The following is a 26,959-nucleotide window of genomic DNA, read 5'->3' as shown; positions in this document are numbered from 1 at the left end:
CACAGGCATCTACAAAACCTGTATTTTCGGCTAAGGGTCCGAAAATACAGGTTTTGCAGATGGGCGCCAGGGTGTTTTGAGGGGACCCCCGTTTATGGTAGGGGAGGTTGGTTCCTCAGCCTTCCAAATGGGCTTAATTTTAACCGAACATTTTCTTCATAAAATCCTTCAGGAATCCTACAAGTTCAACCGAATTTTGGAACTGACTTCACGATGGACCCCAAATTTGGGTCTTAAAACTTGAACAGCCAGACATATTTTGGTGCCTATGCTTAGCGCTAATGTAAATCTGCTCCATGAAATGCATTAGAACTGGTCCTCAGTTTGAAAATTTGAGCCAGAAAATATGGCAGACTCTGAGTTCATCACAGTATGCCAATGTTCTAGTGAGTGCAGGTCCGATATTGACCGGAATTCATGCGAAGCTTCAGTCAACATCTGCAAAACCTGTATGTTCGCCAGAGCAAGGGTACTGGCTGGAGAGCGCTCTCCAGCATCGAAAGCACCGAAAGCAAGATTTTCAACTTGCTTTCGGTGCTTTGGCTGCTGGGAAGCGCTCTCAGCTGCTCTCGGATGGTTAGCCGAAAATACATGTTTTGCAGATGAACACCCGTTCTTGACCGAAAATTTTACCAATATACATGCAAAATCAGGTTGATTTTGGCCCCTATTATGAACAGGGGTGGCTGTTCTGAGCGGAGCAGCAGTGTGATGGCGGTAAAATGGCATGACGTCCCGAATTCAAAGGCTAATTTGAAGTCCCTTCTGGTCGGCTTGTCTTGTAGCCCTGGGGTGGTTAATCTTTCAGGATTTCATTGAAACCCATAGACATATATTCATAGTGACCAAAGATACGCCTCGAGTCCCGCAGTAGATAAATCATATGCCGGCCATGATACACAAAACCGATAAAATCAAACAACGAAGCTGGAGTACTAGTATCCCTTACACTACATGAGCCGTTCAATAGACGATAAGCCGTTCAATAGACGACAACAATTATTTGTGGTGTAGTCATGGGCAATAATTAGTGGGGTAAATTATAAATTTCAGAATGATTTCTGTACACAGTAACATATCATCTCCTTGTCTTATAAATAGCAGGTAGAATTTTGTTAGCTAAATTTACAGTAGTACATAAGTAGCAAGTACGATTCGATCTTCGACCAAGCACATGAATTCCGTAGTAAAGGAAGACAACTTCCGTGACATGATCTATTGGGAAGGAGATACATAAGTATCTGTAACTCTTTACTAGTACTTATGGTAGACACTTGTAACAATGAGATTCACCTTGCGCCTTGCCCTTGGCACTCGCCATAATCGGAGAAAAGAGCCAATCTGAGAAGTATCATATATGTAACGAAGAATCGCGCGACTCGGGAATGTCTCCGAGTGTGGGAAGTAGGGAAGCCTAAAGGGTCTGCAAGAGATGGATTCAAGAAGGCTCGGGGATATCCAGAAGATGCTTACACCTTGAACGAGTGTGAGGTCACAGGCGATCCATTTGCGAGTCCCAAGCTGTCCCAAGCTGTCCCAAGAGGCCCCGAGTCAAGATTCCATACACATAGCATAAAGTTCGAGCACCATATCCGATCGGAACGACTGGATGGGAAACCTGGGGATTGGTTTCCTCGACATTAGCATAATATCAGAGCCATAACGTATACACTCGAGTTATTTATATGATATATCCAATCAGCGCCAGCGAGTGGCAGAGCCCGCTACCTTGATAGTAATTGCAAGGGCCTAATATGCTGCTTACAAATTCACCTGCGAGAGCCGCTCAGAACTCTGTTCTTTGCTCTTCTCGCAGGAAGAGGAGGACAATGTGTTGTTATTGTAGAGGCTGCAGAGTTAACATAGAATGTGAAAGAAACTGTACATCTGCAAAACATGTATTTTCGGCTAACCATCCGAGAGCAGCTGAGAGCGCTTCCCAGCAGCCAAAGCACCGAAAGCAAGTTGAAAATCTTGCTTTCGGTGCTTTCGATGCTGGAGAGCGCTCTCCAGCCAGTACCCTTGCTCTGGCGAACATACAGGTTTTGCAGATGTAGAGCAAATTAAATGACTGAAATTGCATGACTAAAACACGTGGCAGGACATTTGATGGCAAAATCAAAATGTTGGGTCTGTAAGCTTCTGTGAGACCCTTCTACCTCTAAAGAGGTAGCGGGAATAGTAGTAGAGATACATACATGCTTTGTACAGTGTACACCTGTACTTGACCCGTCCTGTTTTTGCTCTCAAAATTTCAGTTCTGTGCAGCGTGTAACCTCTTCTGATTCTTGATAATATTAGATACACTCCTGCAGAATTCAACCATTTGAACCTTCCATGGGCCAGCGGCATCTTTCAGCACTCAACTGTCCAGATTGGACTTCTGATATCGAGGCATCAGGTCTTGATTAGACATCGAGCGCTCGAGCTACGATGACTAATAGTTGGTTGTCAGGAATCAGCATAGTGAACCGCTGGGACGGTTGAAGACGACTAAGTAAGTACATATACTTAGGCACGTAGTTAAACTTATCATCAGAAACTACCTTTGAGTACGTGTTTATACCGTCAGGCAGGCAGGCATACCCCGGCTGGAGGAGCTCATGATATCCACGTCGGAGTCTCTTGGAGATGCCTACTTGTAGCAGCCTTCATAGCAAAAGGATATATATATTGTGAATGAATACATATAAAGCTGATGAATCGAAGTTCAAAAGAGCGCTGGAAACAAGCAGCAACGAGGACTCAGAGAAGTAAAGTGACTTTAAGTTCGGAACCTGGAGTGTCCGATAGCAACTTCAATTTTGTGTGCTCAAAAGTACATTGATCAACTTGTAAGAAAAACCGGAGTAATGCAAGAGAATTTGACTCTTCCGTACGTACATTTGGGAGATTACCAACTCGAGATATGTATGCACTCACTAAAATATTGGTGTTATCATTGTTGCTGTGATGTTCAATGGAGGACACAATGAACCAATCCGCCGTTCTCATATTCTATCACCTCGGATGGGAGATGATGGATGCTTCCCAGTATTTGGCCAGCGTCATTGAAGGGCCAGCATCCACTCTCTGCCAGGGCGAAAGAAATAATAAATCAGAATAGGGTGCAGGAATAAGTGGATGTATGCCCTGGAATACGAGCTAAACCATGCGGTACTTACACCTACAATCAACAAGTATACATATGTGACATGTACTTGAAATGAGCACAAGACTTAAGAGATCAAGGGCCAACATGGATGTTGTAAGGGTTGAGCGCTGTCGAGGCCAAGTAAGTAACTTACCTGGGACTTACAGATTGGACCGACTGACTTATAAAGCACTCTTGAGCCTTACTGAGCACTCTTCAATCGGTTTTGACAAGACGAATTTGTGCGAGCTTGGTGGTCAAATTGTGAGGGACGTGTCTTTCAATGGGCGGCCTACAACAATCAATGCACATATAGTCAGCAAACAATCGTACCCAGAAGTTTGGAAAGCAGAATCCTGGCAGAATCATACCAAGAAAATCAAATGAGGACAGCGAAGACTCGGATATCCGATGGTTTACTCTGATAGTCCTCCTTGTTCGCCGTTGTACAGCAGGTGTACCTAGATGTACGAGCGGCACTGTGAATCCAAAGGCCGTTTGTTGCTATTCGTGGAACCTAGGGAAACCTATGAAAATCGTGTGATGAGCGAGATGAGCACTCACAGCCGACGCATGATAAGTTGTTGAATTGTTCTACTCCTGCTATGACTGGGCGTTGATGTACTTACATATCTGCGCAGAGGGAGGTTTGTAAAAGCTTGGTAAAGCAGGGTAAAGCCTCGGGAACTTGGAAGGGCTCTACATAGAGTAGATTTCTTCGAATCCGTCCGACACGGGTATATCGAACGGTTCAACGGCTCAACTATGATTTTCCACGAGGTTCTACGAGGAAAAGTACTCCTTTTATTCTCGCTCTTTCATTATATGCATATTATATGCAGACGGAGATAGGGAAATGGTCGATGAAAATGCTCGACTCCATGTTTTGCGAAGAAGCGGAATCTGTCCATAATTCATGCGTACCAAGGTTATGGCTGCGCCGTGCAAACCAGGCGGACACTCGTAGATTGAGGGAGACGGAAAAGGACCGCAAGGCCCGATGCTCGTTGTCTCATGGTCCTCTGACCTCGAATGGTACTCCAAAGGTCTGGGACCTGCATAGTAAGCGCAAGATTGACTGACAGGATTAACTGTCAACACGGCTCCCGAGCTTTTACTTGGGGACTGACAGATATCTTGTTTTGACTAGCAATGTAGCCGACTACGATGTAGGGAAATGGTCGATGAAAATGCTCGACTCCATGTTTTGCGAAGAAGCGGAATCTGTCCATAATTCATGCGTACCAAGGTTATGGCTGCGCCGTGCAAACCAGGCGGACACTCGTAGATTGAGGGAGACGGAAAAGGACCGCAAGGCCCGATGCTCGTTGTCTCATGGTCCTCTGACCTCGAATGGTACTCCAAAGGTCTGGGACCTGCATAGTAAGCGCAAGATTGACTGACAGGATTAACTGTCAACACGGCTCCCGAGCTTTTACTTGGGGACTGACAGATATCTTGTTTTGACTAGCAATGTAGCCGACTACGATGGCGTTTCCATGCTGAACACCGAGCGGTATCGTCGTCGTTCATATATATATGCATGACGGGCTGCAGACAAAATATATATCTGTGGAGGTCAAGGAGGTCGTAATAATTATGTAGTCAGTTCGACGGTTTTCAGCGTTGGTACCTGGAGGTGGGGAGTGGGGACCTGTGGGAACCGAGAGTCGGCGAGGGGCTGAATTGTGTCTGGTAATGCGGAGTGGGAGACAAAGTAAAAAAGTTCAGTACCACTTTACACGTCCGGTTACCCGATTTTTTGGACCAGGATATCGTCTGATATTGTTCGTTACTTCGATTGCAACTGTAATACTTCCTGTGCTTCTTCCTCGGGGGTTTCAACTATTCGGTGTAACTGTTCCTGATTGTTCTTATCCTTTGTTTTATCTTGGTCTCCGTGGCAGGATCCGCTGGTCAAAGGTAGCTAGTAATATCGTCCGCAAGTAAGGTTCTCTGAATCGAGACCGAAAGCCTGAGAACAAGGAAACGGGTTCAATCATTAATAGAGCGCTGGATTTCGACTTATGTATTACCTGGAAGTTTCCGAGTCGAAGAATCAAAGAGACGATTGTTGACTTGTGATTTTCGTTATGTTGTGAGGATCGTCCGTGGTTAACGTTGCTTCTCCATTCTTTCCCCACAATTCCATATCAACTTTTCAAGCTCAGTTCAACGCTTCAACGCTGGTCTGTAAGCCTGATTGAAAGCATGAAGCCAAGAGTAAAAAAAATCAGGGAATATGAGGGAATATGCCGTTGGAATAAGTTGAAACAAGTTTGGAAAGTCTTGGGATATGCTGGGATAGCGCAAAGCTACACAGGAAACGTGAGCATGATAACATCAGTATTAGTCTGCTTCCTTCAGATCGACGGTGTTTTACCATATGCATACTCGCTATTTCCGTGACCATCTTTACAGCATGGGGTGAATCCGAGTGATCCTATCCCTTCGAGGAGTCAGTTATGCCTGCCTGAAGGTCCTGGACAGACGGTGAAGAGCGGTGAAGTTACTGGGGTATACTTAAGCCATACGATGATGCACGTTGAATCCCGTATCATGGAGATGGGGAACCGAGACTAAGAGTCGCCAAGTGTGCGAGCAGAAGAACCCTCGAAGAGCCAATGATAGATAGAGGAATCCTTCCTCCCACAGCTATACTGGGCTGATCCAGGCTGATCCTAGGACGTGTCACCCGCGTCTTTAAGAATGAGGTCTTCCATTGCAAGAGGGGTGTACGTATACCTCGAACGTTCAATATTTTAGTGTTTGTCCGGGTGAGAAGTTTAGAGATTATTGGGTGAGAGAGTAAGCCGGGTGGTCTCCAAGCGGTAGTATCTCGTTTTCCAAAATACCAATCCGCCGAGAAACCATTACCACGGGAGAATGAGTCTGAATGAGTAGAAAACTGGAGTAAACAATGAAAAAGTAAGAATAACCGAATGAGGACACGGGGATCAAGCGTCAATGAATATCGCGGAGATTACATCTTACGGAAAGGCCGTTGAATCGGAAAAGGAAGGACGGGACCAAGGGCGGAATTCAGGGTTGCCAAACGGTGGCTGAGCCGCTGAGGTACCATGGATTGCATAATCACGATGGTTTTTTTTTACATGCACTCCAAAAGTATAGCGGCGACTTGCGTGTTACGCTATTATACGCACGGTGAATTTGGGTATGTAACTTTGTAGATAACTCGTCCTTCCTCCGTGAGGCTGGACAAGTTCCTCCCCACCAAAACTCTCTTCTTCTGGCCCACAAACGACGAACAAGAAGGGCGATTGGAAAACCGAGAACGTCGGATATGATGAGCGCAGACCGGCCAAGAATAGCGATGGCGATGAACTCAGAAACACTTTCCTTGTCTATGAAGACAACCACGGCGACACTCTTTTCTCTTCCTACAGAAATTCTGGAACACATCGCGTTTTACTACGCCTGTCCACGAGTACTAGGACCTCCAGTTCCACTTACTGCACTGTTGCTGCTCTGCAAGGCTGTATCATACAAGCTGAGCGCAGCACGGCACCTGTATGCGCGTGTATTCAAGTACAAATTCTCCTTCAGCGCGATCCGACGACGGGGATTTGAGCCGAAAGCTGGAGAATGGTCTTGGCAGCTGCGATGGTGGTCCGAAGTGTTGAGAGGTGTACGGAGCAGGCGCAGAAGACTGGGATCTGAGCCGTATATGGACATTTCTGACGCGGAAGAAGCCGGAGTGCAAGAGACGATGTATGCGTTGTGGATTATGTGCCTTGAGGATGATGGGTGTAACCGGGTCCAGATGCAGCTCGCCGGTGTCTATGAGTGGGTTGAAGGGTATATCCGGACGGAAATGTACAAGACTCTTGACAAAGGATGGCCGCTTGCTAATGCAGGAAACAGCTGTGCCATGTGGGTCTTTTGGTATCTCTCAAGCAAAGGTCAGCGATCGTTCATTATTTTCAATCGTTCAAACTAATGATTTCTGTGTAGCCCGTCTCATGGATGAATCTACTGAGCAACGAGAATCACTCATTGACCTTATCCTTCCATTCCTTGCCGTTCCTTTTCGGTATCCTTCCTCCTTTGCTCCAGCTAATCACTTCCGTCTTCCGCTCCGGTCTTCCGTCCCATCGTCATCCTCGACGCCATTCAGTATCCCGACTCCTCACGGTCCCTTCCCAATCTACCTTCATCCCAACCGACATACCTGGCTCACACCTCATTTTGACCGCTGGACTCCTTTATGCACACCGCTCGCAGCCGATGCTGCTAAATTGGTATACTTTTCCCGTCGTGAGACGATGCTTTTTAGTGTCCTTGATCTATTACCACGAAACAGGGAAGAACATCGGGCTAGAATCCGCGCCCGGCTTGCGGCTCAAGGCAATGGCGAAATAGATGAATTTCAAGTCGAGACCGTGTTACAAAGTGAACTTCCTCGGCCTACACAGGAAGATTTTGAAGAGCTCAATGCCGGTCTACTCGGCGGAGATATGGTCCCTTCCTCACCTTTTTCTAAAGGTGGAGGGACACCGTTACCTCGTACATACGACCCTTGGGACGATGCTCGCAAAAGACTGCCTAATCTCCTCGACCCCAGATTAAATCATACAGATATTTCTGAGTCGAATTTGGACACAGCAGAACAAATATTTGGTGGTGAAATCGACGAAAGTGCATGCTCCAGCCGTCGTTGGGACGCTGATTGGTGGCGGTTACGACTGTGTCGCTCGGCTTGGGTGGGTCAAGGAGAACCCGAATCCGAAGATAACCTCATCGCTTCCGATGTCGGTATCATCACCAATAACGCTGATACAAGTATCGTAGCTGATGTGAATGATGAAGAAGGAGAAGATTGCGACGACGACGGCGAAAACGACGAGGTGATGAGTGACTATGACGGCGACGGACAGCAGCACGTAGATATGCCTGTTAATGGAGGGGCAGAAGAATCAGCACAAGTCGAACAAGTTGACAACGATATGCAACGAAATCATACTATGCTTACTGGATATCCTCAAAAAGGTGCCGTCTTCACGCCCGGTTCGCTCAACGGATTATGGACAGGACGGATGATCGTAAGTACTCTCCGTTACTTTGTTCACAATATTTTGTCGAATCACTCCCAACCTGCCTCTTATCTGATCGTCTTCGGGTATGCTAATTCAAATTATTATGAAGATCCCGGACGAGACACATCTCCGTGCACTCCTTCTACCCCCTGCACCGACAGCAAATCAGCAAGAACTCATACTTCCCCATAACCAATTTCCTCTACCCGACAATGACAACCACGAAGACGAACCTCACCCCGCTGTTGTTGCTGTTCAAAATCCTCTGAACAACGCCAATCTTACCCCGAACCCTCGTCAAGAAGCTGGACACCGACCCATTCCATTCAATGAAGGTACTCTCGGGCTAGTCGCTGTACCCTTATACGTTCGTCTTTCAGAATATGCAGTGTATTCTGGCGGGAGAACAGTTCCATGTGCTCATGACACTGAAGATGATAACGATTATGGGACAGATTTTGATTTTGACGGCGACGACGGAATACACTCTTCCACTCGTTCTCACAATAGCGGAGACAGCTCAAATACCACTCGCGCTGGCAGTAGTCACGATACGGTTCCTAGATCTACGAGTATCAACCCCGATGATGCTTTTGATCAGGGTATAAAAGACAGCTGGTTTCCTCCCAACACAACATTATCCACTAAAGGTGATCGTGTTATTGCCTCCGTACCTTCTTCTGGTCCAACCAATGGAGGAGAGTACGAGTATGTCGCGGTTAGGAATCGTGATATTAGTGCGGATGATGATTTCCGGTTTTCCCCGTCTGTCGCTTCGACATCTACTTTAACTTCCGCACGCAGCGAAGCAGAAGCTCAGAGCCAACGCAAACCTGGGACGTTTCATGATCGAGAAACGTGTACGGGGTGTATAGCGCGGGAGAGGGCGTTGTTGGTTGCAAGAACTGAGGCGCAGGCACTAATAGATATCGATCCTGAACATCCCGCAGATGCTTCATCAGATGGATCCTCCGACGAAGATCTGTCTGAAGAAGAACCCGCAGAGGATCTCCCTCCGTACGTCCCCTCCGCAAAAACTATCCCTCCTTGCAACGGCATCCGAGATGTGCTGATCACTGGAAGTACGGATCCGCGACATGCTGCTGCGTGGGGCAAGTGGGTGTGGAGAGGACGAGTGAGGAAGTGGGATGGGTTGGTAGGTCTGGTCAGGAGTGTCGATAGTGGGGTAAGTTTCCAAGTCATGTTTTTTGTTCTATCGTGTCTTATCTTGTTTCATCATCTATGTTTTCATGCTTACTGACTGCTCCTTCCTTTTTCGATTTTTACTTAGCCTTCTGGATCCTCTTCAGGCAACGGCGGCGGCGGGAAGATTTTCTTCTATGGCACCCTTCTTGGTGGACGAAATCTCGTAGGAACGTGGCGGCTAGCGCATGAAGACCCACGAATGCCTGCGTATGAAGGCGCGTTCACCCTAGGGCGAAAGGACGAGTGATTCAACGCGTCGCTCAATCGACAACCTAGTTCATGCTCTACAGAGTCCGGACTGATTCTCAAAACAACACACGCGAATCTAGAAAATTGTTGACACCCCAAAACTTTGTAGAAACAGAAAGGCTCAAACCCAACGCTGTTTCTTCCTATATTCATATCTCTCGCTGCTCTCGCGACCCCTGTTGATTTCGTCTCATACTAATGAATCTCCTTCGTGCATTTGCATCTTGTATTCTTGCTTTATCCCAGTATTATTCCCCCTTACTTTCCAGGGGTCCTTTTCCTTCGCCCATCTTTCGCCATGTTTGTTTCCCGCACTGCACCGAACTGTGTTGAATTCGTAATATCGCATCCTTTTTCTTTACTTGTATCACGTACCGATTGCATCTTGGACTTTGGACTTCATTGGAATAAGTAATCAAGTTCTGCACATCCTTCAAGTATTTAAATCTTTCGAAGTATTTAATTTCTTTTTGGGCCGTCCATCGACATCTTTGCTTCATTGTCGAACTGACTCGCTCCTTCATATGCCGCATTTGAAATTCGTTGGAAATATACCTCTCCCCACTGCTTCTCCCAACCCTCATCCCTCCTCTCCAACGACTTGTCATTTATCTCACTCTCCTCTGTGTTGTGTTGTGTTGTGTGTTGTGCGTTCTGTGTGCGTATTTCGTGTGTTGTGTGTGCTGTCTTGTGTTTTGTTGTGTGCTGTGTTTAATATTCGTAACAGTCGTGCGTCAAATGTATGCCTAGCTGGGCCTATACAATCGATAATTGACATACACCGATGCTTCGAGTCCAATTGTGAACCTATGTTCATACGTACAATTCTTCTTCACTCCATACATACATACTCGTCGTACTGAGGTTGCGAAACGACGAATCAGGGAAAAAAAATACAACCAAAAGGGACCAATGGCCAACGTGGGGATCGAACCCAAGACCTTCGCGTTATTAGCACGACGCTCTAACCAACTGAGCTAGTCGGCCATACTTTCTATTTTTCACTTTTAAATTCTATCTCATAATTTTTATGGTCTAGGCAGGTGACCGCGTCGAAACTCCCGGGTATTTGGGCCGGGTTGCAATTGCTTGTTTTCCCTCCAGTACCCATCCTATACCCGGTTTCGACCACAATATCCAAGTTATTACAAGCTCTTAGCTCACACAGATGATCCTTAACATTCCTCGTGGTCCTTTACTCAGATGCTTTTCGCCGACCCCTACGGTTGCCCGTAGAAGCTTTGGTACCCGTCGATATAATTCAAGTCAGCCCCCAGACGATGGACCTCAGGGGTCTAATGGAATTGGAATTCCTCCACCACTCGCTGGAATAAAAATTGTCGACCTTACTCGCGTTCTGGCAGGGCCAACTGCAACAATGCTGCTGGCTGATTTGGGCGCAGATGTTATCAAAATTGAGCAAGTAGGAAAGGGCGATGATACTCGTAAGCTGTACCCAGCTTCCATTGTCTATGTCATGGATTGAATGCCTTGGTTGTTTTCTGTAGGATCATGGAATCCTCCTTCCGCGCCTCTCCTACCCCAATCGTCCTCTTCGAATTCTCTACCAGAACGTGCTCATTTCTTGCCCCCTGAATCTGCCTATTTTTTATCTTCGAACAGAAATAAACGCTCGATTACTGTCAATTTCAAAGATCCTGCTGGTTTGGAAATTGTGCACAAGCTCATTGAACAAGCAGATGTCCTGGTGGAGAATTACATTCCTGGTAAACTCGCAAAACTGGGTCTCGGGTGGGAGCAGTGTCATAAGATCAATCAGAGGTTGATCTATGCTAGCATAACTGGTGGGTGCTGTGGAAATTGATGGCCCCGTCTTGTACGAGTCTAGTGAATCATTTGAGGTATCAATAGGTTACGGACAGACTGGGCCATATCGTCAACATGCTGGCTACGATGTGATTGTCGAGGGTGAAGCAGGGCTGATGCATATCACGGGAGAACCGTATCCGGCCAAACCTGTAAAAGTTTGACCTCTTTCTCTTTCTACTTATCAGACGATATCTGATCCCTTACTACTGGACAGGTCGGCGTAGCTGCAACCGATGTCGCCACAGGCCTATACACACACGGAGCCATCATGGCTGCACTTATAGGAAGACAAAAAACAGGAAAAGGGTGTTGGATTGACTGTAACCTGTTCGAGACGCAAGTTGCCGGGTTAGCAAATATCGCGTCCAATTACTTGATAGCAGGGCAGGAAGCACAGAGGTTTGGTACAGCTCATCCGAGTGTGGTGCCGTATCAGGTATGATTCTTCTCGTATGACCATATGTGTGGCTTCTGATGCTCGAAAAAAAAACAACTTCTGTTTCCAGGTATTTCCGTGTAAAGCACCCGATGGACAGGCAGGCGACGATTTCATCATGATTGGTGCTGGAAACGATAACCAGGCAAGCGATGATTCTTGCCGTTTTAATTTCCGTCCGACAACTATTTTTGTTACCATCTTCAGTTCAACACTCTGTGTACTCTAGTTCTTCCTCTTCCCAGCTTACCCTCGGATCCACGATTCTCTACAAACGCTCTTCGGGTGGCAAATCGCAACGAATTGATCAAGTTGCTGGAAATAGAGCTCAGGAAGTACGTGTGTGCTTTGTCAACTATTATCATATTTACATCTACCAATTTATCCTCGTGTTCGTGTTTGCTGAATTCATTTGGATCCAGAGAGACCAAAGCCCACTGGCTAGGAAAATTTAGAGCAGCAACTCAAGCAGGAAAAGGTGTTCCCCATGGTCCCATCAATAACATCAAGGAGACGTTCGAGCACGAACAAGCTATCGCAAGGAACGTGACTGTCGAAATCGATGTGGGTTCTCTGTACTATATTATGTGACCAATTTCCTGGAACTACTACTAAATTTCTTCCAGCATCCGCGCGCAGGACCAATCAAACTCGTCGCTCCCGCTGTTTCATACAATGGGAAAAAGATGTCTGTGAAGAGGCATCCGCCGTGGTTGGGAGAACATAGTGACGAGGTGGGTGTTCTCTTGGCTCTAGGTCATAATAGTGCACATGTAGACTATCGCTAATCAATGCAATTGCTAACCAGGTCCTCGCTGAATTGGGGTACTCCGCCGCGCAGGTGGAAGAGCTTCGTGCGAAGGGAGTAGTTTGAACATGTAAGAACTATGTAACTGTATTTTAAGAGGAGGGTTCTGATTCAGGCTATGCATACCGTGAGTTCTCCCATCGGCCTGATGGTCTAGGAGTATGATTCGTTGTTAGGGTATGTTCCTTATTCGACGAGGTCCTGGGTTCAATTCCCGGTCAGGCCCGCTCTCCTATGTTTTGTTTTGTTGAATAACTGCAGTCTGCACCCCACTTTCACCCATAGGCCTGATGTGTGATTTGTTGTGAGGGTTCATTCATTTGATGAGGTGTCAGGCCTTATCCCATGTTTTGTTACTGGATAATATCTGTACTCCTTCGGTGTTTTGCATTTATGTAGAATCACCAAGTCTTACTTGTATGTAAGTATCCTCATCTTGCAATTCACTGTCAGTTACAGTAGTCATGTTGTTCTGTTCTCACCTCTCAGAAGCAGCTTCCCTGTTTTTCCTTCGGATGATATCTGCGCTTGCGTTGTTGCTCCTTTGCATTGATTCTCTCGAACAACGCTCATTCTCTGACTAAAATCTGCGACGACTAGAGAAATAATCTAGTGACATGCGATGTCAGGAATAAATAGATTCACAAACAAAATTCTACTCTACGGCGCAAACCGTTAAGGTGCAGGTTCACTGCAAATGCCTGGAAAGCACCAGCATGAATGCGTCGTTGCGTCGAGAAATGGCATGGCTTCTGGCATAGAGACTCGCACACGCTATACAGTGTACCACAATGGTCGTGTGGCAGGGACAGCGATGCATTCAAGTCGCCTCAAGACATTGAAACCAGAGCGGATAAGTTGACTTGGATGATCATCAGAAATTTAAAAACCGTTGGGTTGATACTACATAGGTACCTCCTCCCCTTTATGGAGCTCCAGCCCAATATCGGGATGTAAATCATGCAAGAAGTATCGCTAGCAGTGTCGACCTTTTGTCGTCGGCTTCCATTTGAATGAGGATTCTCATGAAGGTGTCCAATAAGACCCATGGCCTGACCATTCTCTCCAGATTGAAAGCTCCGCAAATGAATCAATTTTCACGTAGTCCCACTCGTATCAGAGCTATCTTTCAGCAGCCACTGTTGCTGGGATAGGAAGGATGCAGGTTTGTCTACTACTTTATGTGAGTTACCTGCAAAGTGCTCAACGAAAAGGGCGCCAATAGTTGAACGCTGAGGTTTGAAATTAGATCCAAATTTGACGAACGAATCTACAGATACTACATGCTTACTGTAGAGTTAGATATAGTTCCTGAAAGTCAAGCCCTCCGAGGTCCATATAAGGTTGAGATGTGCATCTCAAAATCCACGAGATAGATCGGAGATTACAATGCCGCTACTTGATGTTCACCTGTGGGTCTCTGTTGGTCTTAAAATCCTCGATTAGGACGAGTTGACTCGACAGAGGTACATACATATAGGGAGTTGCAGCAAGTGGCTGGACGGGCGCGAGATGTGTTGCCAATGGGATTATGTTGGCGATTATGGTAATACCTGCCACCTATCTCCACTGCAATGGTGTAACAGCAAGGAAATAAATGAGTTTATTATACGGAGTCTAAGGCTATCCACATCGCGCCAAACGCCGCCGAAGCACTCAGCACTCGGAGGCTCAGGAGTTGGGTCTGATCTGGCGTGCATCTGAACGCTATATGGTTTGTTCAGAAGACCTAAACGATTTTCTGTTGGATACGAGTCACAAAGTAGGAAGGTTTTGTTTTTACGAATTGAAGAACAACTTGCGCAAAATCCATTAGACTAGCAAGGACTCCAAATTTATGTCCCGGAAATCAACACGGAAAAAAGTTATAACATGGAAGAGAGATATGACGCGCTTCGGAGGTAATCGGCATACCGGAAAAGTCAAGCTCTTGATCAGTGACCACCATCATAATCGTAGCTCAGTCTACGTCTCTTTTTTCTTTCTCCCTCAATGTTGTCAAAACAAGCTCTGCGGAATTTGCCTTCAAGGTCGAAGGCAGCCGTCGTCGCGGTCAGAGCTCAACAATCCGTGATTCCTCGTCGACGTGACTTGGCAACTCCTGCTGCCAACCCACCGTCACCTAATGATATTTTCGCTAATGGCACCAATGCTTATTATGCAGAGGAAATGTACAGGCATTGGAGGCAGGATCCCAGCTCTGTGCATGCTTCTTGGGATGCCTATTTCAAAGGACTTGACAAGGGTCTTCCTAGCTCTGTAGCTTTCCAACCTCCACCCAGCCTCGTAGCACCTCCTACCGATGGTGCTCCAGCTTTGCATGCTAGTGCTGGTGGTGCTGAACTTGATGATCATCTCAAAGTCAGTCATTGAAAAGCTTATAGCCGAAATAGCACAAATTACTCAGTTTCATCCGTTTTTCTCCGCAGGTTCAACTCCTCGTCCGAGCATATCAAGTTCGCGGACACCATGTCGCTGAACTTGACCCTCTTGGTATCTTGGATGCTGATCTCGGCAATATTCAGCCCCCAGAGCTCGAGCTCAGCCGATATGGCTTCACCGACCGTGATTTGGACAAGGAAATTACTCTCGGGCCTGGTATTCTCCCTCATTTTGCTACGGAGGATAGAAAGACGATGAAGTTGGGTGAAATTATCAAGTTGTGCAAGCGTATCTACTGTGAGTACCGAACGCGTTTTCTTTCGAGCTTTCCTCACTAGTTTCACAGGCGGTGCTGTCGGCATTCAATACATCCACATTCCCGACAAAGATCAATGCGATTGGATCCGTGAACGTGTCGAGATTCCTAAACCCTGGAATTACACCGTCGACGAGAAACGTATGATCCTCGACCGTCTCATTTGGTCTGAATCCTTCGAAAAGTTTATCGCTTCGAAATATCCCAACGAGAAGCGTTTCGGCCTCGAGGGATGTGAATCTCTCATTCCTGGTATGAAAGCTCTTATAGACCGTTCCGTCGAACATGGTGTTTCCAATATCACCCTGGGTATGCCTCACCGTGGTCGGCTCAACGTTCTCGCGAACGTCATCAGAAAACCCATTGAAGCTATTCTGAATGAATTCAGCGGAGCAGAAGGTGATGAACCCGCTGGAGACGTCAAATACCATCTTGGCGCCAATTACGTTCGCCCGACGCCCTCAGGGAAAAAGGTCGCTCTCTCTCTTGTCGCCAACCCATCTCACCTGGAAGCCGAAGATCCTGTCGTTCTTGGAAAGACACGCGCTATCCAGCACTTTGAGAAGGATGAAAAGGCACATAACACTGCAATGGGTGTTTTACTCCATGGTGATGCTGCGTTTGCTGGTCAGGGAATTGTTTACGAGACCATGGGCATGCATAATCTTCCCAACTATGGAACTGGAGGAACCATTCATCTTATCGTCAATAACCAAGTTGGTTTCACCACTGATCCTCGATTCGCCCGTTCCACGCCTTACCCCTCAGACATTGCCAAATCTATCGATGCTCCCATCTTCCACGTTAATGGCGACAACGTCGAAGCTGTAACTTTCGTGTGCCAGCTCGCTGCGGATTACAGAGCCAAGTATAAGAAGGACGTTGTCATTGACATTGTTTGCTACAGACGATATGGACACAACGAAACCGACCAACCGATGTTCACCCAACCTAGGATGTACAAAGCCATCGAGAAACAGCCTACAACCCTTACTCAGTACTCCAAATTCCTCGTTGGAAGAGGAACTTTCACTGAAAAGGATATTGAGGAGCACAAGAAATGGGTCTGGGGTATGCTCGAGAAGGCCGCCGCTGGTGCGAAAGACTACGTACCTACCTCGAAGGAATGGCTTTCCGCCTCCTGGCAGGGATTCCCCTCGCCCAAGCAGCTCGCAGACCAGACTCTCCCGACCCGCGCTACCGGTTCCGACGAAGCCACCCTCCAACGCATCGGTCGTGCCATCTCCAGCTACCCCAACGGTTTTACTGTCCACCGCAATCTCGGCCGTATCCTCCAAACCCGTGGTAAGACTATCGAAGAAGGCAAGAACATCGACTGGTCGACCGCCGAAGCACTCGCATTCGGTGCTCTCGCCCTCGAAAACATCCACGTTCGTGTTTCCGGGCAGGACGTCGAGCGTGGCACCTTCTCCCAGCGTCACGCCGTCCTTCACGACCAGGCCAACGAAAAACAATACGTCCCTCTAAACGACCTCGGCTCCTCCCAAGCTCGCTTCATTATCTGCAACTCATCCCTGTCTGAATACGGTACACTCGGATTCGAACTCGGATACTCTCTCGTTTCGCCCGACTGTCTGACCATGTGGGAAGCTCAATTTGGTGACTTTGCAAATAACGCACAGTGTATTATCGATCAGTTTATTGCAAGTGGTGAGAGGAAGTGGTTGCAGAGGTCTGGGCTTGTTATGAGTTTGCCGCATGGTTATGATGGACAGGGTCCTGAGCATTCAAGTGCAAGGCTTGAAAGGTTCTTGCAGCTCTGCGACGATCATCCCAACGTCTTCCCTAGCCAGGAGAAAATCGAGAGACAACACCAAGATTGTAATATGCAGGTTGTATATCCAACTACTCCGGCTAACTACGTGAGTCTGTCTGTCCTCTTCCATTTGCTTCTTCTCACTAGCAATGATGTTCTCGACGTCTTAGTTCCACGTCCTTCGTCGTCAAATTCACCGTGACTTCCGCAAGCCCCTCATTATATTCTTTTCTAAAAATCTTCTCCGTCACCCGAAAGCTCGCTCTGACCTTTCTGAAATGGTTGGGGATACGCACTTCCAACGATATCTGCCTGAGCCCCACACCGAAGAACTTGTCGCACCAGAGGAAATCAAGCGACATGTGTTGTGTAGTGGTTAGTAGGTCACTTTGAGAAAATAAGATTTTTTGCTGATTTCATGAGCAGGACAAGTTTACCACACTCTTCTCGCTGCTAGGGAAGAGAGAGGTATCAAGGATATTGCAATCAGTAGGATCGAACAACTTTCGCCCTTCCCCTACGACATGGTATGTTCTCAATTACTACTGTTCCCATCCATTCAGATTGTATGATTGGTTTCTTCGTAGATCACTCCTCATTTGGACAAGTACCCCAACGCCGGACTACTTTGGTGCCAGGAAGAGCCTTTGAACAACGGCGCATGGAGCTATGTCGGGCCTCGTATTTACACTGCCGCCCAACAAACCGAACATCACAAGGGTAAATACCCGAGGTATGCTGGAAGAGATCCTACCAGTTCTGTCGCTACTGGATCGAAGGTCTGTCGCCTGTGCTCCTTCAGTTTCTACTTACTCTCGTTAACTGTGCACTCATTAGGCTCAACACAAGAAGGAGATTGAGATGTTCCTCGATGCCGCTTTTGACCTCTCTTCATAGGTCCGAGCGTCAATCGATAAACGCTTGAAATGGTATTATCAGAGAAAATTGTGCAGCGAAATGACGTGCTTTCGAGAATATAAAGAATGCCGTTGCAACATTAGAAATAATTCCAACCTTCCTTTTTGTGTTTTCAGTTTCACCTGTTTGTCCCAATCAATTACATACATCATGATAGCTTTTATAATGTGTTTTGCGATTTTAAAAATCTTTGCTGCTGATCAGGTAGATTCTCATCTGCAAAACCTGGATAGTTGCTAGAGCAAGGATATTTCTTGGGAACGCACACCTAGCAGGTATCAATACTGCTGGGAGTGCTTTCCCAGTTGGACAGCACTCAGCTGCTCTCCAGCTAAATACTAGTTTTACCTAGATGACTTGCTGCTTGGAGGGGTACTTTTTGATATTTGAGTTGAAGGTGAATGTGGGGTGCCACCGAAGGGTTTCTAATGTCCGATAGGCTTCAGAAAACTCATCAGTGCTTAAGCAATTTTAATTATCTCCCAGCAGCTCGATGAGCAGTCGATATGTCTACCACGACCATTGCGTCCTGCAAGTGGTCCAGCATCTGGATCTCAAGCCGGCAAGCCCTAACCTAACCCAACTTTAAACTTAATCATTTGGTGCCTGAATGGAATAGACCAGGCTAGATCATGCTTCTTTCTCTTCTCTTTTGAAATTTGAATCTTCCGGTCAATCGTATCTTTCGTAAATGGCAAGGTTCACGCTTCAACTCCCACTTCCCACTCGTACGCTTGCTTCGCCAGTGATTTCAGCTTGTATTCGCTTCCTTCATCCGGGCACCGCGAGACTAGTCGTAGGAATGATTACAACCTGGATCGGGTACTCCAATTTTCACTGCGGAAAGGATGAAGCTCCGAGAAACTAGAATCTATGTCCTCATGACATTAAAACTAATGTATCCGAGCCAAGGGTAGACTCCCAATTGAATATCTCTCACAGTGAGTAGCCCTAATTCTCGAGCAATCTTTTGATGTACAGTTCAAGATAGCTATTAACTATACTGAGACGATATGTGGATTTATCGCTCTATCGATAAAGGATTGGTCAACATATGGTTTAAACCTGATTCTAGCCTTTTACGGGGTCCACGGGCCTTAACTTGCATTGACCTGCGCGAAACATCTCATGGTACATGCGGCATTTTCTGCTTGCTTCAGGTGCTTCGCTCACGCGGTTCGATTTTTGTTCTCGATTCCCGGACCTGAACGGCTGAACCTATCTCTGTCGCCCACAAAGGCCCACCACTGGAATGAATAGTAATTCTAACCGGAGGGGTCTCGCATGTATTCGAACAAGCAACCTGCACAGCTGCAATAACGAGCAGACCTTCGGACAGCATATTTCTAGTTTGATCTAAAAGGCCGAAGGCAATAGCGCAAGCTATCCATGTCGTCTTTACTCCTATGGCGCGGTAGGATCAAAGCCTACCGTTCGATGGAATTGCCTACTAGGACCGCCTTCTCATCGGATCTTCTGGTTTGGGTACTGTACGATATTAAACTACATGTGGAGGTCTTTTTTTTTTCCTGATTCGACGTCCCGGTTCAACTTTTCTTCGGCGTTCGTATTTTGGAGCTTGTCGTATGACTTACATGTAACTCATACAGTATCCGTAACGGGTATGTGTACATCCAACGATTCAATTTATGTACATATGCCCCATGGCCATGGGATTGAATATTTAATCATTGAACCTCAACATTGAGCAAGTTTAGTGGTGCGTTTAATTGGTAACAAGCAAGATAATAAGGCTAGACCAACGGGCCGAAATCAAAGTTGACGTCAGACGGATCGGCAATATCCGGTTCTTGATTATCACTTTCACCTCACACTCCCATTTCCGCCCCCGACAGCCTTCCTGTCACTAGCTTCTAATTTGACTCTTGAATACCCTTTTCTACCGCTAGAATGCCGGTGAACGAGCCATCAGCACCTCAGCACACCATTAAAGCCACCACTGAATCTCCTTCTTCCTCAGTAAAGGCACTCAAAGCCAAAGTTGATATTAATGATCGCGATTCCCATGAAGACAAACCTCCAATCTCTCAACCTGCTGCCAATCGACCTTCCTCTCCAAATACAGATTCGTCTAAAAACCAGAATTGCGAAACCGAGGCAGAAGTATGTCCTACCCCCAATTCAGTATTCGCCACCTTTAGCGAATCTTACTTTCAATCATAGACATCATCGTCGGACGAGGACGAAATAATTGACATGGAAATTTTCAATCAAATCTTGGAGCTTGACGAGGACGACACGCATGACTTTTCACGAGAAATGGTTGAAGCGTATTACACTCAGGCTGCCCAAACATTCGATGATATGGACGCTGCATTGTCAGTATCTATCGTCGATCTTTTTCTTGCTACATATTAAAAATCTTAAATTGCAGAATCAAGAAGGATCTAATGACTCTTTCTGATCTGGGCCACTTTTTAAAAGGCTCTTCCGCTACACTCGGTGTAGCGCATGTCCAAAACTCGTGCGAGAAGATTCAGCGCTACGGCCAGTTACGAGATGAGGAGAAGGGTATCGATCTTGATAGCAAACAGGCGCTAGACTTGATAACCTTGCTAATATCTCAGGTCAAGGGAGAGTACTCCATCGCGGAGAAATGGCTGAGAAAATGGTATACGGAGCATAGCGAATGATCGAAGAGTTATGCTCCACCCGCGGTTTTGCATTCAGAGGAAGAGCGCGAGAGGGAGGGCCAGAAGGCAGGGAAGTAACTCTCAGAAAGTTGCCGCGGGGCATGTGCCGGAGCTCAGGAAGGTTTTGTTTTGGTCGGGAAATACATTCTCACCCCCTTCCCTCACCCAAAGCTTGAATCTATACATTATTCAATGCAATCCGTACATATTCTGGAAGGATGAGGCTCGAGGAAAGCAGATCGAACCGTGGAGACTGTTGCATAGCAATTGTACAATATCGTACTCCATCATTCATCGCATCTCCGACTGGACGCATTATTTAGTTCATCCGATTCGTTTCACGATTTCCTATCATTTCTTTCTTTGGATCAATGCTCATGACTTCGAGAATCAACTTCTCAACGTTCTTCATCTTCATCTTACTTTTCCTCGCCTTAATTGCTATGCAATATATATCCTCATCGTAATTGCTTTGATTCATATCTACATTACCCAAATCTGCTAGATGGCTAGATTTGATGCGGTAGGTTTACTGGAGGTACCCTATTCATATACAGGAAACGCATGGAAGATGTACTACAATGATGAAAAATATCGGCGATCATCGACAGATGGACTCGCAAAACCCAGAGGATACATAAAGTAATAGATAGCCTATGTGTATGTTGGGAGGGAATAAGTTTTATGCAAAAATTTGGAAAGAAGCCTTTGAATACATATTCGATGTCCGACATGTTAATTTATGCGAAAGTGGGGTGTCTCCTCAGCCCAGCTGCGCGCAAGGCATTTGCAGCTTCGGTAGCACGAGGTTGGGGTCTCGATTGCGCATCAACTGCAGGTTTGTCCTTGAAGGTCAAAAGGTCGTACAACGATGCTATTTGATCACCCTAGACACGGTGGTTATTGAGAAAAGGATGGGAAAATATTAAAATTGAGCAACACTACCTTCTGTTCCAGAATATCGACAACTTCCCGCAAATGCTGAGCCAAGAGGTTCCTCCGGGGAACATCAGATACAGGATCCATGTCTTTATACTGGTCGGCAAGTTCAACGTACACACTAAGGGTCAATCATCAGTACAGATACTACATACCTCGAAGATGGCACAAACCTTTTGTAATGAGTGAAATCATCCTCGAGTTCTCGAATGACACGAGCAAGAACAGTTTGTTGAGGCAGATTCTTCCTTTGTTCGTAGGTGTCTCTAGGAGGACCCATATCTCGCTGTTTCCCATTCCTCTTCATCCCGCGCGCAAAGTGGTCACGGAAATTCTCTTGATTAGCCTCCTCTGAGCCTTCAGCGAATCCTTCGTCAACATCACCATCCGCTTCATAATTATGCTGATTAACATCTTGTGCAAAGCGACTCGGGAGCCATGAGGGAGACATGGGTCTTGTATCGACTCCGCGGGGACCTCGATGTCGACAACACACATTGCAGGTTTTCTGGTTGTGCTCAGGCGCACTGAAGAAGAGTTTCTCAAGACGCTCGCCGCGAATCTGGGGGAATGGAGTCTCAGCAATAGAATCGTCAGGATCAGCGTGCCTATACGATGGCCTGTGATTATGAGTCGTTGCATGCCCAGGAGTAGGAGGTGAAGGACGATTCGGTTGATGAATCTCCTGTGCCTCTCGAGCTTTGACCCGCCGTAGTCGGACAGATGCGGAGCTCAACGCTGGAGATGGCGATCTATTTTCTTCCTGGAAATGCAGATTATGAACACAGTCATTCTTGTCAGCGACATCTTCAACTGTAGCCCGTCTTTGTGTTGCAGCAGTAGGCGCAGGTACAGGAGAAGCTGAGCGGGAGGGATTCAACACTCTGGAATCGAACTGAGAGCGAGAAGTACCCGCGGCGGAACGCTCAGACCGCCTCTCTTCAACATCTGCGGCGATACGCTCTAGTTCATCATCATCGATGAATCGAGTAGGTCGTGATATGTTTCGCTGGCTGGCCCCAGGAGTACCCACAGTTGCGCGATCTGTACGAACGGTCTTGTCCAATGCGTCTAATTCACGGGAGGATCCAGGAATGGACATAGGATCGAAGGGTTCCGGCTCTTCGTGATCATCAAGGTCTTCCTCCTCCAGTTCTTCATCCTCCTCCTCCTCTCCATCTTCCTCTTCTTCGAGCTCCTGCTGATGCTCGTCTTCCCTTACCCCAGTGGAATCAACTGCCTCCTCAGTGTCTTCCAGAATCTCCTGCTGCGCCATAGACTCGGAATTGACCTGCGACACAGACGCCCGGGAGTTCTCGCGCGCAAGCCTTCGCTCTTTGAGACCTTCCTCCACTACGCCTCGCAGAACCTCAACTTCACCAGCAAGTCTCTCGACCTCAACCCTCAGACGAGTAATGTCAGACGTCTTCTCCTTAAGCGCTCGCGCGTCTGATTCACGGAACGAACGAAGCTCAACCAGAAGTTCTTGGTGCGAAGAGAGTTCCGCCGTTAAGCGAGTCAAATGTGAACGCAGAGTAGTGATAAGTGATTCCAATGCTGCAAACGCCAAAAGTAATTGAACGACAAGTCCAATAGGCAAAAGTATAACAATGTACCTTTCTTTTCCTCCACGGCTTCCTTGTATCTCACTGACGCATCGATGTCCGCGTGCATACTCGTGTCCCTCGCTCGCGTCTTGCCTTTCATACTTCTCTTCGCGTCGGCAACAGCCCGCTCGAGCTCACGCTGGTTCTGCAAAATAGCTTCCTCTTTCTGTATAACCCTCGTACGCTCTCTGGCAACATCCTTCTTACACATCTCGAGCTCCAGTTCCAACTCACGTACTCTGCGACGAGAGATTCCGTTTTCGTCTTCCAGTTGCTCCAATTTGTCTTGAATGGTGTTCATGACGGTAAGAAGGCGTACTATAACACAAAGAAATTAATAGATTTCCAACGTCAATCAAAAAATAAACCATCACCTTCGATCTCTCTGGGTTCATTACTGGATTGATATGGGTAGTGGGTACTAAGTGCTCCTTTAGCTGGTGACTCGACTGCATTCGTCAAGCCAGTTACGTCAGGTAGATAGAGTTTACTATGAGAGATATTGTGTCCCTTAGATAAACTGGGCGTGTTGTATATTTTTTGGGTTCGCTTTGGGGCAGGAGTCCCATTCGCAGGTGGAATGTCGTACGAAATGGAGGGAATTTCGGCATTAGTGTACAGAGAATCTCCGATGCTACGATTCTTGCTCTGCGCTGCGTAAGTGCGTTCGACTTCAGCGTCAAGTTCTCGTGTCAAACCTCGTGCTTTTTGAGAAAACCTGGATGTAGACGAAGAGGGAGTTGGAGGTTGGAGGCGAACTTCAGGATGAGGAGTGGATTGATTGTTGGTGCGTTTAGTTGACTGACGTGCTTTAGGAGTAAGAGCATTCTGTTCGTTGGCCAACGATAGGGAGGCCTCACGAACTAAAGGTGAAGTGACGTGACGTGCAGAATTAATAATAGATTGTGTTGAGCCAGGGAGGTTAGATGAGCGATGGCGAGGAGTGTGTGTAGGATGAGCCACCCGGGGACGTTTTGGCGAGAATGACACTCGTCGAAGGGAATCGACAATTTTCGGGCGTGAGGAAGGACCACCTTCAGAGTCGGATGAAGAAGAGGAAGAAGATGAGCGCGAGAAATGAGGGTTTGCATCTCGAGGGGCAGGTGGAAGGGCATAACCCGATTCGAGAATTCGGTCTAATTCCGCTGTACTATCGACCACCAGAGGATCGAGAGATGTACCAGGACCAGGAGCCTACGAAGGATAAACACAAGCAGAAAAGTAAAACGGAGAGGCTAACCGAGTATTTTGACCTCGAAGGGTCCAAATCAAAAAGACTGAACCTACTGTCAACACCACCGATGATGTTTTCTAAAGGTCTGTCAGGGTCATACTCTGCCCCACTGAGACTAGCATCTCGCCGGTTCCCTCGCCCTCCAAGTCCAGCCGTAAGGGTCAGAGCACTGGCGTGATGCGCTGCAGTAGACATGGTCTCGCCTCCATAAGGATTGATGCCTTCTTCGTCATCGCCTGTGCGATACGACCAGCCATGATGTGTGTCGCCATCACCAAAGTTGCCGCGAGAGTGGTTGATAAATGAGCCAAAATCGTTGAGATGGCCGGAATTATGTCTGGGATACTCTATACTGTCGTTGTCGCCCTGTGACGAGAGTCGAAAGGAGAGGTCGGTGTTTTGTAGGTTGTGCTCTAGCTGAATGCGATCTTGCTCGAGTTCATCGCCAGGAATTCCTGGATGAGTAAAATCGAAGGAAGTTGAGCGAGGATGCCTTTTCATCGCAAGGAATGAACACAACGAAGACAAGCTTGAGCTTGAACGCTAAAGTAAGCGAAAAATAAGGATCAACAAGAACCGAACGCGGAGGTCACGTGTAGCGCGTTCAAATTCGCCACGTGGGGCCTCCGACCAGTCCAAACTCCTTCGTTAATGCAAAGATTCTCCAGGACTACTGTCGGGCCCAAGAGCACTCGTTGCTTTACTACAAGCAAGAACGAGATTAGACGTTCATACCTCTATGTGCCCTCATCCTCGGACAAATTACTGGAAAAGTCACTGACTGTTAAGTCTGATATTATCATCTACGACCTGGAGGATAGTGTATCTCCTGCACCTGCAGACAAGAAAGATGCAAGGGATAGACTGCGTACCTTCTTGAAGGTATGCTGCTTGCTAGGAGATGAATATTCCTCTAATTGCATCTGCAGCGAAAGGACGTCCCACAGGCAGAGCGAGTCGCGATCCGACTAAACGATATCAGCACTCCCTTCTTCCAGCAAGACATTACGCACATTGTACGTTTAAACCTCTTGCTCAATCATCTGTACCCACGTTTCATGGAAAACGTAGCTCCAATCCCCATCTGTGCGGACCTTGATATTACCAAAGATCCACTCCGCACAAGACCTCCACTATGTATCGCGACATATTCACCAAATCTCTCAGAAGCATCCTCACGAGACTCCTTTACGGATTGTTCCCAGCATCGAAAGTGCTAGGGCTCTATGGAATCTTGGGGCTATTGCGGGTTGGCAATCAGAACATGGCGCGTTACAAGGCGGCGCCGTGAGCGGATTACTTGTTCGTTGTTTTGTTGTAGTTTATTGTCATACGTTCTCATTACCTCTACAGTTTGCAGCTGAAGATTGTAAATTGCATGGCGGTGATAAAGATGTTCCGTAACTTACAGGCTCATAGACTGTGCGGACACGTCCATCATCCGAACACGCTCGCGGCAGGAACTGCTATACACTCGTTCTCAAATTGCAATCGCAGCAAAGGCTTTCGGTCTAGAGGCCATCGACATGGTATGTTGACTTCCCAAAGCCGTTCCTGATTTCAATGATTTGACTGTAATCCTCGCGTAGGTTTGTATACACTACAAAGATCTTGAATACCTGAAAGACGAATGTGAGGATGGTCGAAGATTAGGGTTCTCAGGGAAGGCAAGTCGCTTCCCTTTTCTTCTTTCCCATCTTATCGATCTTTCTCTTCCAATAGCAAGCTATTCATCCTGCGCAAGTCGAAACCATACAGAACACGTTTGTACCTACTGCTGAAGGTAAGTTCTTATCGTCTCATATACTATGTTATGCTATGTACAGTACGAACTATCTGGTGTTTTGAACCCCATAACTCAAATGCCTTTTCCCGTCATAGAAATTCTCCGTGCAGCAAAGATCCTCCGTGGCATGCAGGTTGCACATGCATCCCAGAAAGGCGCCATTGGTTTGGATGGTGAAATGATCGATGCACCGATGATCAAGCAGGTCAATTTGTATTACAGCTCATTCATTACGCGCATTACACTCATCATCTCCATCATTCAGGCCACAAAGATCGTCGAGATAGCGAAAGAAGCAGGGATCGAAATACCCCAAATCAACTAAACCGTCCGACTGTCATACCTAAATGTACAATAACCAATACGCCTACCAATATTATTCTTGCCGCTTTCTCCCTTCTGGCGTTTGTGATTCACCGAGCTACATTCAGATTCACAAGGCGGCTTCTATAAACCACAACGGCTTTGACTGGCCGCCTGGTTTGCCGACACCGATACACGTCAGGATCCGGCGGTCTACGCCTATGAGGCAATGCGCAGGCTATGGACTGTTAGTGAAGTCATATTAGCCCAGAACGGCTAATTTTCGCCTTGCTTATCTGCTCCGCATTTCAATCTTCGACCGGA

General features: G+C 47.0%; 7 protein-coding genes and 2 non-coding genes across 9 annotated transcripts; 7 read left to right on the top strand and 2 right to left on the bottom strand.

Annotated features, from left to right (window-relative positions):
* Positions 1-3,898: 3,898 nt before the first annotated feature.
* Positions 3,899-4,818, top strand: C8R40DRAFT_1072944 (uncharacterized protein; the record flags this gene model as incomplete). The annotated part of the gene is made up of 4 exons (XM_046226511.1): positions 3,899-3,928; positions 3,976-4,195; positions 4,307-4,516; positions 4,691-4,818. 4 exons carry the CDS (start codon positions 3,899-3,901, stop codon positions 4,816-4,818), a joined length of 588 nt encoding a protein of 195 aa, XP_046082049.1.
* Positions 4,819-6,467: 1,649 nt separating this feature from the next.
* C8R40DRAFT_1175185 (uncharacterized protein) lies at positions 6,468-9,643 on the top strand (the record flags this gene model as incomplete). The annotated part of the gene is made up of 4 exons (XM_046232295.1): positions 6,468-7,056; positions 7,109-8,196; positions 8,300-9,376; positions 9,482-9,643. 4 exons carry the CDS (start codon positions 6,468-6,470, stop codon positions 9,641-9,643), a joined length of 2,916 nt encoding a protein of 971 aa, XP_046082048.1.
* Positions 9,644-10,558: 915 nt separating this feature from the next.
* C8R40DRAFT_t215 lies at positions 10,559-10,632 on the bottom strand. Its single transcript has one exon. It is a non-coding gene; the product is annotated as a tRNA-Ile (tRNA).
* A 29-nt stretch (positions 10,633-10,661) lies between these two features.
* On the top strand, positions 10,662-12,914 carry C8R40DRAFT_618703 (CAIB/BAIF family enzyme). The gene is made up of 9 exons (XM_046235658.1): positions 10,662-11,090; positions 11,154-11,450; positions 11,518-11,630; positions 11,690-11,911; positions 11,982-12,056; positions 12,119-12,246; positions 12,334-12,475; positions 12,538-12,645; positions 12,720-12,914. The coding sequence occupies exons 1-9, from the start codon at positions 10,814-10,816 to the stop codon at positions 12,783-12,785; spliced, it is 1,428 nt and encodes a 475-aa protein (XP_046082047.1). The 5' UTR covers positions 10,662-10,813; the 3' UTR covers positions 12,786-12,914.
* On the top strand, positions 12,862-12,945 carry C8R40DRAFT_t216. The gene has a single exon. It is a non-coding gene; the product is annotated as a tRNA-Pro (tRNA).
* A 1,766-nt stretch (positions 12,946-14,711) lies between these two features.
* Positions 14,712-18,091, top strand: C8R40DRAFT_1175183 (oxoglutarate dehydrogenase; the record flags this gene model as incomplete). Its single annotated transcript, XM_046232294.1, has 7 exons — positions 14,712-15,080; positions 15,149-15,398; positions 15,448-17,300; positions 17,365-17,569; positions 17,621-17,721; positions 17,782-17,973; positions 18,032-18,091. 7 exons carry the CDS (start codon positions 14,712-14,714, stop codon positions 18,089-18,091), a joined length of 3,030 nt encoding a protein of 1,009 aa, XP_046082046.1.
* Positions 18,092-19,922: 1,831 nt separating this feature from the next.
* On the top strand, positions 19,923-21,094 carry C8R40DRAFT_617963 (signal transduction histidine kinase). Its single transcript, XM_046235654.1, has 3 exons — positions 19,923-20,236; positions 20,297-20,451; positions 20,508-21,094. Exons 1-3 carry the CDS (start codon positions 20,024-20,026, stop codon positions 20,764-20,766), a joined length of 627 nt encoding a protein of 208 aa, XP_046082045.1. The 5' UTR covers positions 19,923-20,023; the 3' UTR covers positions 20,767-21,094.
* A 412-nt stretch (positions 21,095-21,506) lies between these two features.
* On the bottom strand, positions 21,507-25,047 carry C8R40DRAFT_1175181 (uncharacterized protein; the record flags this gene model as incomplete). The annotated part of the gene is made up of 6 exons (XM_046232293.1): positions 21,507-21,653; positions 21,712-21,826; positions 21,879-23,262; positions 23,322-23,630; positions 23,687-24,506; positions 24,553-25,047. 6 exons carry the CDS (start codon positions 25,045-25,047, stop codon positions 21,507-21,509), a joined length of 3,270 nt encoding a protein of 1,089 aa, XP_046082044.1.
* Positions 25,048-25,197: 150 nt separating this feature from the next.
* C8R40DRAFT_1162923 (citrate lyase beta subunit) lies at positions 25,198-26,657 on the top strand (the record flags this gene model as incomplete). The annotated part of the gene is made up of 9 exons (XM_046230312.1): positions 25,198-25,428; positions 25,476-25,562; positions 25,618-25,848; positions 25,900-25,915; positions 25,966-26,075; positions 26,136-26,213; positions 26,269-26,329; positions 26,428-26,537; positions 26,598-26,657. The coding sequence occupies 9 exons, from the start codon at positions 25,198-25,200 to the stop codon at positions 26,655-26,657; spliced, it is 984 nt and encodes a 327-aa protein (XP_046082043.1).
* Between the last annotated feature and the right edge of the window lie 302 nt (positions 26,658-26,959).

The sequence above is a fragment of the Lentinula edodes genome, assembly GCF_021015755.1.
Source record: "Lentinula edodes strain Le(Bin) 0899 ss11 chromosome Unknown C8R40scaffold_41, whole genome shotgun sequence".
NCBI classification, from domain to species: Eukaryota; Fungi; Basidiomycota; class Agaricomycetes; order Agaricales; family Omphalotaceae; genus Lentinula; species Lentinula edodes.
Note: the sequence above shows the minus strand (reverse complement) of the source record. Positions and strands in the feature narration are given on the sequence as shown.